The 15,531-nt window shown below is 30.8% G+C and overlaps 1 protein-coding gene across 1 annotated transcript; it reads right to left on the reverse strand.

Moving 5' to 3' along the window:
* Positions 1-1,320: 1,320 nt before the first annotated feature.
* On the reverse strand, positions 1,321-12,386 carry LOC113367815 (alpha-mannosidase 2-like). Its single transcript, XM_026609395.1, has 17 exons — positions 12,232-12,386; positions 9,962-10,156; positions 9,794-9,905; positions 9,508-9,729; positions 8,599-8,709; positions 7,090-7,237; positions 6,735-7,031; positions 6,296-6,674; positions 6,102-6,233; positions 5,858-6,043; positions 5,421-5,722; positions 3,874-4,086; positions 3,628-3,811; positions 3,402-3,565; positions 1,860-2,049; positions 1,596-1,745; positions 1,321-1,533 (listed from the first exon to the last, which is right to left on the reverse strand). The coding sequence occupies exons 1-17, from the start codon at positions 12,382-12,384 to the stop codon at positions 1,321-1,323; spliced, it is 3,351 nt and encodes a 1,116-aa protein (XP_026465180.1). The 5' UTR covers positions 12,385-12,386.
* Positions 12,387-15,531: the final 3,145 nt, after the last annotated feature.

Raw genomic sequence — 15,531 nt, forward strand, 5'->3', positions numbered from 1 at the left:
CGATTCAGAATGACTTGAAACATAGGGTTGAAAAATCTTGAAAACTCTCCTTCGGGAAATTAAAAATAACTAGTGGTGTATGCATCGTGTCTTAAGGCAAATTGCTGAAATTTTCCGTGCCGAATTAACATTTTGAAATTTGAATTATTTTCGATATTCAAAAAAAAATGATATACTTTATTTTTATTTTTCCAAAAACAATCGTTTCAGCTACAGCAGAATGTTTTTTGAATCATTCAAATCGGACGCTTATTTCTCTCAAAAACTGCCATTTTGTGCACATTTTGCTCCTTAACTCCGAAACGGCTGGACCTGCTTTTGCCAAAAACTAATCAGCACATCTTTCTATAAATAGGAATCGAATGCTTTTTGAATCATTCAAATCGGTTGATTCGTGCGCCCGAAAACGTGGACGAAAAATTGTATACACACACACACATCAATTTTTTCTAAAGTATGCCAAAATGTTCAAAAACCTCTGAAACGTGAAGAAATGCAAAAGTTTTCAATTTTCATTTTTGTACGTTTGCAATAACTTACTCTAAGGTCTAAGGAAAGTTAAAAAAACATTTTATAGAAAAATCATTAGTTGATTTATTTGTTTCTAAAAATTCACAACGCAACTACAAAATATTTTACACAGCAATACTCTTATATATATATATATATATATATATATAAATATATTTTACATCAATAAAATAAATATAAATTTAATCTACAATAATCATTATTACATTCCTTTCAACATCACAACTCGATCGATCAGTTCCTATCTAACAATATTCATATATACAATATTTTAAATCCTGTATTTAAATTAATATTATCTTTACCTTTATCTAAATTCAATTTCTTGTATTAATTACAATCTAAATAGATAATTTTATAAATCTTCTATCTACATTAAATTTTTGCATGTTAGCTGTCATGTGAAGGGCAAGATCTTCGTTAAAAGTACTTAATTTAATTAATTATATTTGACTAATAGAATGGACTTATATAATAATTTAAATCTAACCAGAATGAACAAAGACTTAAAAAATAATTATAATATTATAAATATTGCATAAAATCACATTTGATTAATATTTTAGACTAAATACTTAATTTAATTAGACTGCCATTTGTTAGAGTAGAATAATTCTTGAAATTTAAAAATAGTTAAGGCTACAATTTTAAATTAAAAATAATTGCTTAGTGTCATAAAAATAAAATGTAAATATATTATACAATAAATTATATAAATAATTAGGTTTATCTAATTTATATACAAATCTTTGAAAATCACTATTATCACGCTATATATAAATATTTCTTCTACTCTTCAAAATCTATCCTGTACATTGCCAAATCCATTTTCTCGACAAAAATATCTCCAAGTCCTTTAACCGGTTCCAAATCCTTAACACCAGTCAGACTGGTCTCTGTTACTTTCTTTATTTTAACATCAGTCAATGTAGTATCAGGATGCATTCTTGTATTGTGGCAAGTGTCCAAAGGATTTGTACTGCCTATTTGACAACTGTAACCCTGGATAATAGAAACAAGTCAGTACAGAAATTATACGGTTAATATCAGTATTATTGTTGTACCTGTCTGTGCAACATTAACAGAGCATTTGAACCAGGAAATTGATGATAAGTCTCATCGCTTAGTATTCTCATATTGATCAATCTCATGTCGCAAGGTAAAGGATGTGATATTAAAGGTACTCGACTCCTGTCCTGGTTTATTGTTGTGTACTCAGTTTTAGAGTTAGACTCATCCATTTTGTTATTCGTGTTGTAAGTAGCTGAAATACGATGTTGGTTAAAATATGAACTATTTAATTGTATATTAAAATACTTACAGCTTGCATTTGGTTCTTCGACAGAGTAGATATTTAGAGGATAATTCAAGGCATCTGCTAATCGTGTAGCTGCTAAACTTGGTAGTTGATATTCTTCATTTTGTTTATCAGAATTTGCATCGGCAGATTTTTGCAGTAAATCTTTGGCAATGTCTAAACCTTCTCTGATGTTGGATGCATCTTTACTATTTTGTACACTGGAAACAAATTAACAATATTATATATAAACTAGTTGGTATTGGTATTTTGCCTTGAGGCAAGTTGCATGAACTTTCCGATTTGTGTAAATAATCCACTTAATCAATAAAAAATAAACTAGTGGGGTGTATGGCATCATGCCTTAAGGTAAATTGCTGGATCTTCCCGTACCGTAACGAAATGTTCGAGGAATACTGAATGTTTTGAAATAGATTATTATTAATATTGTAACATTGTCTAATATTCATAAGAATTATATAAACTGAATTGAAAAATTTATTTGTTTATAGTATAGTAGAACTTTAGTCAGAATTAAAAATAAAATCTGAATTATTTTGGATATACAAAAAAAATACAATTTTTTTTTCCAAAATCAATTATTTTGTTAAAACAAGCTGAAAGTTCTTTGAATCATTAAAATTGAACGCTTAGTTCTCACAAAAACTGTCATTTTTGCACATTTAGCTCTGTATCTTCGAAATGGCTGGGCCTGCCATTTTCACCTAAAACTAATCAGTATCATTCCCAACTAATATCTTCCGAACAGTTTTTGATTTTTCAAAGTAAAGTAAAGTTACAAAGAAACGGCTCGGCATAAAACTGAGAAACGATAATTCTCATCGAGATACATCAAATGCTTTTTAAATATCTTTTTTTTTTTTTTTTTACAATTTATTTTTGTTATTCAAGACTTTCCTTTTAAATATCTGAAATTGGTTTAGGCGTTTTTGAGCAAACGTCGATGAAAGTTCTAATTTTGACAAATGCCAAAAAAACGAAACCAATTTTTGCAAACTTTGGCGAACTTTTAAAGTTAAACGAGTTGTCGTAGGGCCGTATGATCTAGAAGACTATGGTATCTAGCGTCAAAAAAATAATAATAAAAATCGTCGAAAAAATTTTTTTACCACTTTCACCACAAATCTATTACAAAAAAACGGCCCGGCCGATCTTTACCAAGAACTAAGCAGCACGATTCCCAGCTAATATCTTTCGAACGCTTCTTGAATTTTCATAATCGATTCAGGATTGCGGGCTAAAACGTGGACGAAAAATTTTTCACTTTTCTGCGATTTACAAAGAAACAAACAATAGTACTCATCTAGATACATAGAATGGCTTTTAAATTTTTGAAATCGGTCCAGCCGTTTTCGAGAAAACGTCGATTTACGGCAAAAAATCTGTTCACATACACACACACATACTTTTCCTTAAACTTGGTCTGATTCGATTCAGAATGTCTTGAAATGTCGAGAAAACATAAAATTAGCGAATCGGATTTTTTGATGAAAACATAAACTTCTCCTTCGGGAAGTTAAAAAATAAATCAATTTATATATACGTAACTAACCTTTGATCATCGTCCTTCGAATGAACACTTTCCACCAGCAACCAGTTTTTAAATACAGTCGGTTTATTGTCAATAAGTCCTTCACCCATTCCTCGAGAATCATCATACAAAGTCCTTCGATCCAACATTACTTCCAAATAACCTGGTTCCAAACTTGCAGCGCCCTTTAAAAAAAAATTACACATTAAAACAACATATTTCATTTTTTTCTATCTATTTTACTCACTTGTGCATGATCAGTTATCAAAGTCACTCTGGTCTTTGCATCCTGAATGAAAGCCATACTGGTTATCGGGTAGTAGTTGCCTTCAGGACCAATTGCTGGTACTAAAGTTCTTTTATGGTATTGGAAAGAATTAGAATCGGTGTAGAACACTGGTGTGTCACCATTGTCGATATTTGTTTGTAACCTGAAACATTATTTATAATCTTAGTACCTGCATGAGTTTTTTTATGATGTTTTATCTTTTACCTAAGGAACAGTTCAGTTTCCCTGTATTTAGGAGGTTCTCCAAAGTCGACCAAGGTTTCTAAGTATACAGCACGCATTAATTCACTATTTTTGGAAGGATGGTAATCGTTTTTGAAATTGTATATTCTTGTTGTGTGTGATATGAATCCGTTGTACAAGGCTGTTAGTTCGCTTGATATTTGACCACTTATTATCATTAGACCAGGAGAGAGGCTAGAATAGTAAAATTTTATATATTTTAGCTCCTTGTTTTATATAATACTAGATGACCCGACAGACGTTGTCCTGTGCATATGTATACAATTTTTTAATACAATATACTAATATTTACAGTTTACCTAAAAATAATAATTATTGTTTTTTAAGTTACTCTTTACGCCAAAATGCAAATACATTTATAGTATGAACGATGTTAAATGTAGAACTGCTTTAAATAAAATGTTGAGTCTTAATTCCCACACTATATAGGAAATTGAAGTCTTTTAAACGATATAACATACCCATAACATAACACTGATCATTCATGTTGGATTTAATTAATTTAATTTTTAATTATTTATGATATCCAAAATTGCATCTTAAACTTCACCTAATCGATATCGTGAGGGCCGAATTGTATGTATTCGTCTTTACTCTCCCATTTGTTGTTATAAAGTGAAAATTTTACGAATTTTAAAAATATTGTGGAAAGATTAGTAAAACATGCAAAGAAATTATATATTGAAAAAAAAACTATATTGAAAATTTAATATCCGAATTTTGTGTTGGCGCCCCCTAAGGCGTGCGCTCGTATTTTTTGCATGCGTCGCATTAAAGGTAGGACCGGCCCTGATTAATACTTAATTTCATATTTTAAGTGAATTAATTTGCCATATTCTGTTCATATGTGTAATTATTCAATCTGCCATATATATACTGTATTTTATATTATTTTAATTTCTGGCACATCTCAGCTGCTTTCTGGCAATAATAATGTATACATTTTATTCTTCTTATTCATAATCATAAATTTATTATACATATTCTAATATTATCTAGGTTCATAAGTAAATTGAAATTTTTGGCAGATGACAGTTTTCATTCGTTTTCAATTCAAACAATGACACGTCGTTTTTCGAATTTTTTTCCATTAATTTGTACATAATTTCACATACATCCCAGTACTTTATAACAACAAACATCTTGGAAAATTTCTCTAACAAACTTTAGAAAGATTTATCAAAATCCGAATAATCGTTTAGGAAGAGTATACAGTTAGTGCTTGTGATTTAATACGAAATTCGTATAATAGCAATAAAGCTCAAATTGATTCTACGCTTTAGTTAGAAAACGTTTGTATGTGAAAAAGAAAAGGGCCGTTTTTAGGGTTTTCCCGGAAATTATTCGATTTTTTTCGTCGTAAGAACCATCCTTGGACTTGAACGAACATTTTAAAAAAAGAATTGGCCAAATTGGTTCAGGCGTTGTTGAGTTATGCGCTTACCAACACATTTTGCGATTCATTTTTATATATAAAAATAAGATATAACAAGTAGAATTTGTTTTACCCTTTCAAAATATCCCTTTCCGGTTCCAAAGTGTTCGGATCAGGTTTAAACAAGTAGGCACCAGAGTGGAACTGGGCGCTGACATAAGCCCCGAATTTAACATTGCACATAACATTCCTAGTTGTATATTTCTTAGAAGCCCCATCAGCATTGTCCTTGTTCTTCAAAAAACTTTTATGCGTGATAGTCTTTAAAAATCCACTTCTTCCATCGAACAAAAGTCTCAAATCTCTGTTTTCTAATTGGACATCACCAGGTTGCATTGGTTTAAATTGGAACTTCGACTTTCCACCATCGTCTTGTTTAGTAAAAGACTTCTTTTCAAATAAATTGGTACCATCTCGCAAACTTTCTACTTTCACGTTGTGTACGTTAAAACTTTGAATCATTTCATCAGGAGTTCCTTGATGGAAATTGTGTTTATCCGATTTTCCAAAACATTTATCGCAATAGATAGTCGCAAAGTTTTTGGGATCTTCTTTCTTGGTGGTGATTATGGAGTATGTAGATAAACTCAAAGGTGGTAGGCGGACTATGAAGGATATTTCAAATTCTTTATCGGATATTGTCCATTGTGGTAGAGTCGTAGATGTGTTCCAGACAGGACTGATTTGTATGCGCACCTGATAAAAAATAATATTGTCAACTAGAGTTGGGGTAATGGATTAGTTTTTAAATTACCTCTTTGTTCTGGTCGTCAAGAATTGCTATTTTGGTATCATTCACGCGTATTATGACGACTTCAGAACGTTCTTGTGGAAGCGAGTTGAACATCACGATTTGTCTCTTTTCTCTCGACATCGATATAGGAACCTGAAAACACGCAAAATTGTCACAACTCCAACATCCGACACCAATATAATTTGTACACAAACCTTTCTATCCAATTTGTCATAACTCTCCTTCTCGATATCCTTCAAAATAAAACCTTTCAAATCGTCTTTGTCTTTTTCCTTGTGTTCAACAAGTAAACTCTCGATGGAGTCTTCTTGTATCTTATTGGCAATTTGCAAAGCTTCAAACAGTTTCAATCCATAGTCTCTCATGACAGCATGTTTGGAAGTTCCAGTAATGGCATCATGGTGCTGGAATAATGCCAAATGCCTTCTGGCACGAGTCAGACTGTCGTAGTGTTTTTCAAGGATTCTCAAATGCGAAGAGTATTTCTGGGAGTTAACTCCTGGTTTGCTATTCGGATGCTGGGATAGTTGACGTGCCCTATTGGTGGCGATTGTGTATAAAATCTCAGCATTCCTAGATAAAAATCATTGTCACGCAATGTGCTAAAGAGACAAAGTTTTTCATCCCACTTACCTTAAATTGTGTTCAACAGTTCTGTCCAGTATCTTCAAATAGGGTCTGGTAGTAAAGTATCCTGACCAATAAGCAGGTCGACCCTCAGTGAATATATCTGAATACACAAAGAAATCTCCGGCAACTGTCGGAAACCGTTGTTGTGCCTCTGCTGTACGTTTTTCGATTGCTTCAAAATAATTTCGAGGAGTACCGAAGGATATTTCAGTTCCGTATTTTTTGCTGTTTTCATTTATGAAGTCGACTAGGAGTTTGTAGTTGGTGTATTGCTGGTCGAATTCGACTTCGTGATTATATCTGAAGACATAGAATATTGAAACAAATTTTTTTATTGAAAATATGTAATTGTTCTTACCTGAAATCATCTCCAATTGGTACAAGTGCCACGTTGTGAGGAAACAGACTAGCAGCCTTCGAATATTGCTCCAATAACAGTTCTGCCTTTTCTCGTAAATTATTTTTGTCAATAAATTGTGCTTTGATGGAGTACTCAGTGTATTCACCTGTTAAAACATAAGTTACAAATGTAATCTTTAGGCTCTTACTATTATTATTAACTTCCCGAAGGAGAAGTTTATGTTTTCATCAAAAGATCCGATTCGCTAATTTTAAGTTTTCTCGACGTTTCAAGCCATTCTGAATCGAATGAGACCGAATTTGGAAAAAGTATGTATGTGTGTGTGTGAACAGATTTTTTGTTGTAAATCGACGTTTTCTCAAAAAACGGCTGGACTGATTTCAAAAATTTAAAAGCCATTCGATGTATTATCGTGAGAAAAAAAAATGAAAAAAGTGAGAAAATTTTCGTCCAGGTTTTAGCCCGTAATTCTGAATTGATTGTGAAAATTCAAAAACCGTTCGAAAGATATTGGTTGGGAATCGTGCTGATTAGTTTTTAGTAGAGATCGGCTTGATCGTTTTCTTGTAATAAAGTGTTAAATAAAATGTTTTCGGCTATTTTTATTATTATTTTTTGACGGTAGATACCATAGTCTTCTAGATCATACTAAAATTTTACGGCCCTACCACAACTCGTTTAGCTTTGAAAATTCATTAAAGTTTGCAAAATTTGGTATGGCTATTTTGGCATTTGTCAAAATTATACATTTGATCGACGCTTTCTCAAAAACGCCTGAACCGATTTCAGAAATTTAAAAGCCATTTGATGTATCTCAATGAGGACTATCGTTTATCAGTTTTGTGCGACGATGTGCCAAGCCGTTTCTTTGTAATTTGCAAAAAAGTGTTAAATTTTTCGTCCACATTTAAGCTCATACTACCGAATCGATTTTAAAAATTCGATAACTGTTCGAAAGATATTAGTTGGGAATGATACTGATTAGTTTTAGATGAAAATCTACCGAGCCATTTTCTTGTAATTCGTTGTTGAAAAAAAAATTTGAGCCGATTTTTACGGAACTTTTTTTGGCGATATATATCATGGTCTTATAGAAGTTACTGAAATATTGCGGCCTTACGACAAGTAATTTAATTTTAAAAATTCATCAAAGTTTGATAAAATGAGTAGTTTTTTTGACGTTTGTTAAAATTAAAGTTAGACGATTTACTTGGTATAAAGATAGAGTACTTAGTTTTAATAAACAAACTAAATTATTAAAGTCCTACTGGTTCAATTATAAAAATTCTTAATTTTTGAAAATTTGCTTTTAGAAAATACCCAGGGTTAACGTGTTCGTTCGTTTTCAATTGTGTATAACAAATCCACTCGGAATACTTTTAATCACTCATAAACTAATTTCTATTTTATTGATGAAGTCGATTATTTACACATATCGGGAAGTTCATGTAACTTGCCTCAAAGCAAAATACCAATACCAACTAGTTTAAATTTCTCATATATTACCTCCAATTTTCCTAAAATCAAAGTTCAAGCATGTGTATGGATGAGGTCCACAGGAATGTTTGATCGAATAAATATCAAAAGGCATATTGTGAGTTAACATTGCACTTTTTGGTTGCCTTACTTTATTCACTGATTTTTTAACTCTAGCTTCAACAATATCACCATTACTATTATTTGTTGAACGTTTTGATCGTTTCAAAGATGTATCTTCAGGAAGATTATTGATGGTGTCTGCATTGACTGCATTTGCAGAATTTTCTTGAGATTTGACCTCAATATCATCTTGATCGGTGTCTCTTTCCAATCTTATCTCATAATTAACTTCAGTATCTGATCTCAATTGACCGTCCTTTGACACATAAGCATATTGTATACTTTCTTGCATCAGTTCTTCACCACTATCATCTTCATATTTTTTGGAATGAGAGTTTCTTTTATTAACTTTATGATAAGAATTAGATTCTGAGTCATCATCTTTATCTCTGCGTAGTCTGTAAATGTTTTGAGATTCGTCCAAATTTCTTAGATAGTCATACTGTGCAATCATTTCGGCTTTATCAACATCAGATCGGTCATCAAATATGTTATCTGCTCGTTCAGATCTAAAATTGCTGTCGATTTTACCATTGTATACACCATTTAGGTAATGGAGTTTGGGGTTCTCTGGGGAATCTTTTAAGTTCTGTGCAGGTTCTTCAACATCCCGCTTGGTTCTACGCAAAACATCAGTCTCATCAGATTCATCATGATTCACCACATCCAACATATCATCATTTATTGATTTAGTTCGACGATTTAACTTAGGACCTTCGCCAATTTGTATAGGGCCTTCGTGAACAATTCGTTCCACTTTATAATTACGACTGACTGGTTTTTTTTCTTGCGTGGAAACATCTCTTCTGGTTCTATCCGAATCTTTGCCAGTAACTTCCCATCCAGGAACCCACATAAAATCTCCAAATCTCTTCCAAGCAAACCATTGCTTCCAAGCGTAATGAATTCTCTGAATTATGGTACCTTGGAAACCAGAATTGCTCAAAATGTAGGGAAATGTACTGCCGTGCCCAAAAGGATCGATTGACCAGCCTGTTGTTGGTGTAATATTCAGGTTGAGTTTTAACCATTGGTGACCTGGAGAAGGAAATAAGTTAGGAATTGCTGGATATAAATATGTTTTGTTGTATTATTTACTGACCTTCTACAAGTTGGTTCCACATTGCAAACAAGTGCACGTTGGCTTCGTCAGTCATAACCCAACCGCCGGTTGTTATTTCTATTCTTCCAGCTTGGACAAACTTTTTAAACGCCTAAAACAACAACCAATTAGTTGAACGAATAATAAAAAAAATATCTATCTTCTTACCTTTTGTTTCGTGGGATGCACTTGATCCCACCAAGCTTGCAAAAAACTGATCTCCGACCAGATAAACGTTAAATTGTCATGCTGCCTCATCTTGTTGACCAAGTGGTTCAGAATATTTCTAGTTTCTGATTCAAAATAGTGTTCGAAAGTCTTTAACCATCCTGGATCGTTGTGGGAATGAGGCACCAGGATCACCTAAAGTAAAAATTAATAAAATATTTTTTTTTTTTTTGTGATAGTTTTATTTAGCAATCAGAAAAATTACATTTTTCTATAAGCTAAATAATAAAATAAATGATTGCAGTTGTCTTGTGAGTGTATTTCACCAAGTAAATGTAATCGGGACAGTGATAGCAATTGTTTTTTATGGGTCTGTTCTACCAAGTAGAACATAATCAGGAGTATGATAATACTTGTTTATATGGGGTCTATTTTAACAAGTAAAATATGATCCGGACAATGATAGTAGTTGTCTTTTGTAGGTCTGCTGGGACAATGATTGCAGTTGATTTTATGGGTCTGTTGTAACAAAAAAACATAATCATCAATGATAGTAAAGTAAAATATAATCAGGACTAGGGACTGCAATACAAAAATTTATATTTAAATTCCATAACTGCATACACAGCTATATATTTAAGCAATTCTATAGGATAAAAAAATGTCATAATATTATCTCAACTATTCATTAAATTGAACATTTATTGCTTTCCAAAGGGCCTCATATCGTGTTACAATAAATAGATTCGGCTGATAGATAATGATGTTTATTTCATCTTATGTAAAAAATGTAACGGTTTGTAAAGTGTCATCTGCGCCAAAGATTGCGTAATTTTTTATTTTTTGACTTTATGCATATTATTCATAATAATTACCAATTCTTTTTTTAAATGTTCGTTGAAGTCCAGGATGGTTCTTACGGCGAGAAAAATCGAATAATTACCGGGGAAACCCCTAAAAACAGCCCTTTTCTTTTTCACATACGAACGTTTTCTAACTGAAACGTAGAATCAATTTGAGCTTTATTGCTATTATATAAAGTTCATATTAAATACGAGAGCACTCACTGTATACTCCTCCTTGACGATTATTCGGATTTTGATAAAAATTTTTGAAGTTTGCTAAGGAAATTTTCTAGGATGTATGCGATTATAAAGTACTGGGATGTATGTGCAATATTGTAGAAATAAATGTAAAAAATTGCAAAAAACGATATGTCATTGTTTGCATTGAGAACAATGAAAACTATCAACTGCAAAAATTTCCATTTACTTATGAAAATTTCATTTTATAATAACAAATGGGATAGGAAAGATGAATACATACAATTCGGCCCTCACGATATCGATTAGGAGAAGTTTAAGATGCAATTTTGGATATCTTAAATAATAAAAAATTAAATTAATTTAATTCAACATAAAGAACCCAGTTTTATGTTTGGTTATGGTTATGTTATAACCGTTTAAAATACTTCATTTCCAATATAGTGAAGAGTAATTTAAAAAACAATAATTATTATTTTTAGGTAAACGGTAAATATTAGTATATTATATTAAAAAATTGTAGACATGATAACAGAACATCTGTCGGGTCATCTACTTTAAATAAAATTACTCTACAATTATAGTATGTTATTAATTATCTTCTATAAGTTTCAGATCATAAATTAATATATATAAACAATAAATTTAAAGTCTTTAAAATATTGGAAAATATGCTAATTTAACACATCGGATACAGACAATACAGTTTATTATAATAATGTAATATGATCATTGAGAGTTTTGGTCTTTCTTACTCATACGTTTAATTTTGGTAAAAAGTACTCAATGTACTCGATAACGATGACGAGTTAATTAAATTACCGGTATTTTACCGGTATTCCGGTATTGAAATTTTTTAACGGTATTGCATTCCCTAATCAGTACAATGATAGTGTTTATTTTTTTTCTGGGTCTGTTTTAGCATGTAAAACATAATCAGGGACAATGGTAGTAGTTGTCTTTATGTGTCTATTTAACCAAGTAAACGGATATTATTTCATGTAAATTCGATCCTTTGCTCTCTTATTTATTTAAATTTATGTTATTATTTATCAATATCACTAGATGTTAACTATTTAACAGTTGTAATAAACATAGTAATTAAAAAAAAATTAACCAAGTAAAACAAGATCAATACAATGATAGTTGTGTATACTTGTTTCTTATTGGTCTGTTCTACCAAGTAAATATAATCAGGACAATGATAGTAGTTGTTTCTTATTTTACCTTAAGGTGTGGTCGGTTTGGATCTTGCTTTATTTTGCTGTATCTCCTTTCAAAGGTGTCGTCCCAATATTCTTTTGTTTTCATCCAAGCCGGTTGGAAGTCAAATTTCTGGTAAACTATAGAAGTATCAACATCGGCCTGGCTTTGGACCATCACCATGTCGTTTGGACATGTGTCGTATGATGATGGTTGAAGTGGTATGAGGAAACGCTGGAATAAATTGAAAAATCATAAATTAAATCATAAAATTCATGATTTTTGGAATTTTTTAAATCAAATAGGTTTAACACTATTCCTACCGACATTTCATGTTTACTATTCCTACCGCAACCGGTCAAGTGACCGGTCATGCAATATCTATATTTTTCAGTATTTAATAAAGAGTTAATGCTAGTTTAAGAGTTTATAAATATAAATACAAAATATTTCTTTTTTCTAGAATGCGAAATCTACATTTATTCTGTTTTATCCAATTTTTAGTTTTTTTTTTCTTAGAGTGTATTTTCTGCACACGTCCTATCATATTTCTAAAACATTATCTGGAATATTTTCTTTAGGGAATCTGTTTGTACTTGTACTTAGTTGATTTTTTTCTGAAATTCTTGTTGGAACTATACGGCAAATTAATTGGAATAGAAAGTTCCTGCCTTGTACATCGTCTTCCCATAATTTTTTTATGTGAAAACGATAGATTTATCCTGAATAAATACAAAATAATGTAAATCCTTTATAAATTCTCTCTAAAATTCATATTTTACGAAATGATTCTGATGATTTATGAATGACATCTACACCAAACACGACGCTAATACCAATTGAATTGACTCTAGTATTAGTATAATTTTTCAACATATATGTGTATGTAGGTAAAAATTAGAATCTTCTTTTTTAGCTTTCAAAATTGTAAATATTATTTGAGTGAAGTCCTTGATTTTTACTTCTACTGTGCTTGTAGCTGTTATATTGCTTCAATTGTATCACAGTTTAGTTTTGCTAACTGTTTAGGTATAAGTAAAATGGTATAAACGTTTAAATTTTTTACATCGTACTAGCGATTTTGATAATACGTACATATAATATAAATCTTCAAAGAAATTCTCAGTTTCTACGTATCCAGTATATGATGGTTATCAAAATTTTACACCCCATTTGTGCGATTTGCTTGGCATAATTATATTTACATCGTATATTGAACAGTTACTAAAATTTTATACTACGTTTTCCTAAATATTATTGAACATGTGTTGAATAAATTTACACCTTACCTTCATTGAAAACATATGTTTGTCGATAGTAATACGTGGTCTTTACAACAATTTTTGATTGCTGTCAAAGTAGTTGAACCAACCTTTGATTCAAAACAAAACCTATGAATTTGTTGTTTGGATTCCTTCGTAAAAATCTGTCTACACATAGACATTGAGCAAAAATGAGAAAACCCACTTTGTTTACCGTAGAAGTGCAAATTTATACTCCTTGCCTCATATGCGCAGCGTGCATACAGAATTGGAAAAAATGCATATAAATTTGCAGAAGGCAGGTTTCACCACTCTAAATTCTTCTGTATTTACATTTTCTTGTTTCGATCATATTCTTAACAATACTACAAAAAATACCGTCCGATCATCGTCTCTCGTACTACCGGTCAAATGACCAGTCGCAATAGGTAAGACAGTATACAATTTTTCCAAAACTAAAAATTGAAAAAGCAAATTTACATTGAAAAATGTATCATACTCACACAGAAGAAAGTCATAAAGTTTGATGACGATTACGTTTAATATGAAAAAATACTAATCGAAAAAGAAAAACGGTCATTTGACCGGTCCCGGTAGAAATAGGTTAAAAATGTTGCAGTGTAGAACCTCAAACCTTAATAAAGATCTTTTAAATCTTACCTCTTATCATCCCAGTACTTGGCCTGTGCCCCATCCTTCGTCTGGAGCCTCAGAGGCTCCTTGTCGCCTCCGCTGGGCCCCAAGGGGGCCTCGTCTGGTTCGCAAGACTTATATAGTAGAGACAGACGAGGGCGCTCAATAAAATTGCACCTACGGCTAGACATTTGGTAGAACCACGTCGATGAGATTTTAATAACATTGTATTTGAAAAAGGGATAAAATTTGTGAAGGAATTTTATCTTAAAATAATTTTTGATGGATGACCAATCATTCAATGGTGATAATAAGTTAAGTTTGTGCAAATTTAGTCGATGCACTGAGATTATTTTTTTAAGTCTGTCACAGGTCGTCACACATTATATTAAATTAGTATAACTTTTAGGCTACTCTAAAAATCACCATTTTTAAGCCTGAATTTGATAGCTAGCTGCACTTAATTAATAAGATTTTTTTTAAAATGAATTATTATTTAGTCACATTTTCCAAAAAAAATCTTAAAAAACTCACTTGTTCATTAAATATCTTTAAGCTGCTCCAAAAATCCTAACATTGAGATTTTAACAAATACCAAACATGATGTTTTTAAACGCACTTAATTTTTAACAATATTTATTAACCTTTAGCACTTTTTAATTTAAATTAATCCACAACAGTAATTATTGTTCAAAATTATTATTTTGTGCAGTGCACTTATCAAATAAAAAACTACTTTTTTTACTTGAAGTCACACTTTTAAAAGCAACAAATACTAAAGTTGTTTCTTATTGTTTTTAGAAAAATTGCTACTTTTTTGATAAAATTCTTCAGTTACTATATAATTTAGTTCAGTTATTATTTAGTTATATCACAAACTATTACATAACTAAATCCGTAATTACTTTTTAAGTATTTTTTACTCACTGTGTATTGCTAATTTTAATTGTTTCTATGTTTAATTCCCATAATAATAATTTTAAGTAAAGACTAGTATAATTTATTTAAAAAAATATATATGTTTTATAAAAATAAATACTTATGAAAATAATTTAGTTCATTTTAAATGACAAATAAAAATGACATGAGGTCAAGTTAAAAAAATGACACATGGTTTAAAAAAATATTTGTTTATGTAATATTTAGAAAACACTGTCTTTAATATCAGATTTTGAAAATTTTATGTAATTTTAGGTAATAATATTTAGTTACAATAATGTTTAATATTAATAGTTAAAAAATTTCATCAATATCGATCCTGGCGCTTTTTTTAGCATTTTCCTTTATTATTTAATAATATATTTATAAAGAATAATTATCTTAACTTTTTTAGTATATCAGAATTAATTATGTAGAGAATTTTAATCCAAAGTTATTTTCACATTTCTTGAATGTAAATACATAAATAGTATTAAGAATTTTTAGTACT

The sequence above is a fragment of the Ctenocephalides felis genome, unplaced genomic scaffold (assembly GCF_003426905.1).
Source record: "Ctenocephalides felis isolate EL2017-DRISC unplaced genomic scaffold, ASM342690v1 CF-g0.4_SCAFFOLD_01170, whole genome shotgun sequence".
NCBI lineage: Eukaryota > Metazoa > Arthropoda > Insecta > Siphonaptera > Pulicidae > Ctenocephalides > Ctenocephalides felis.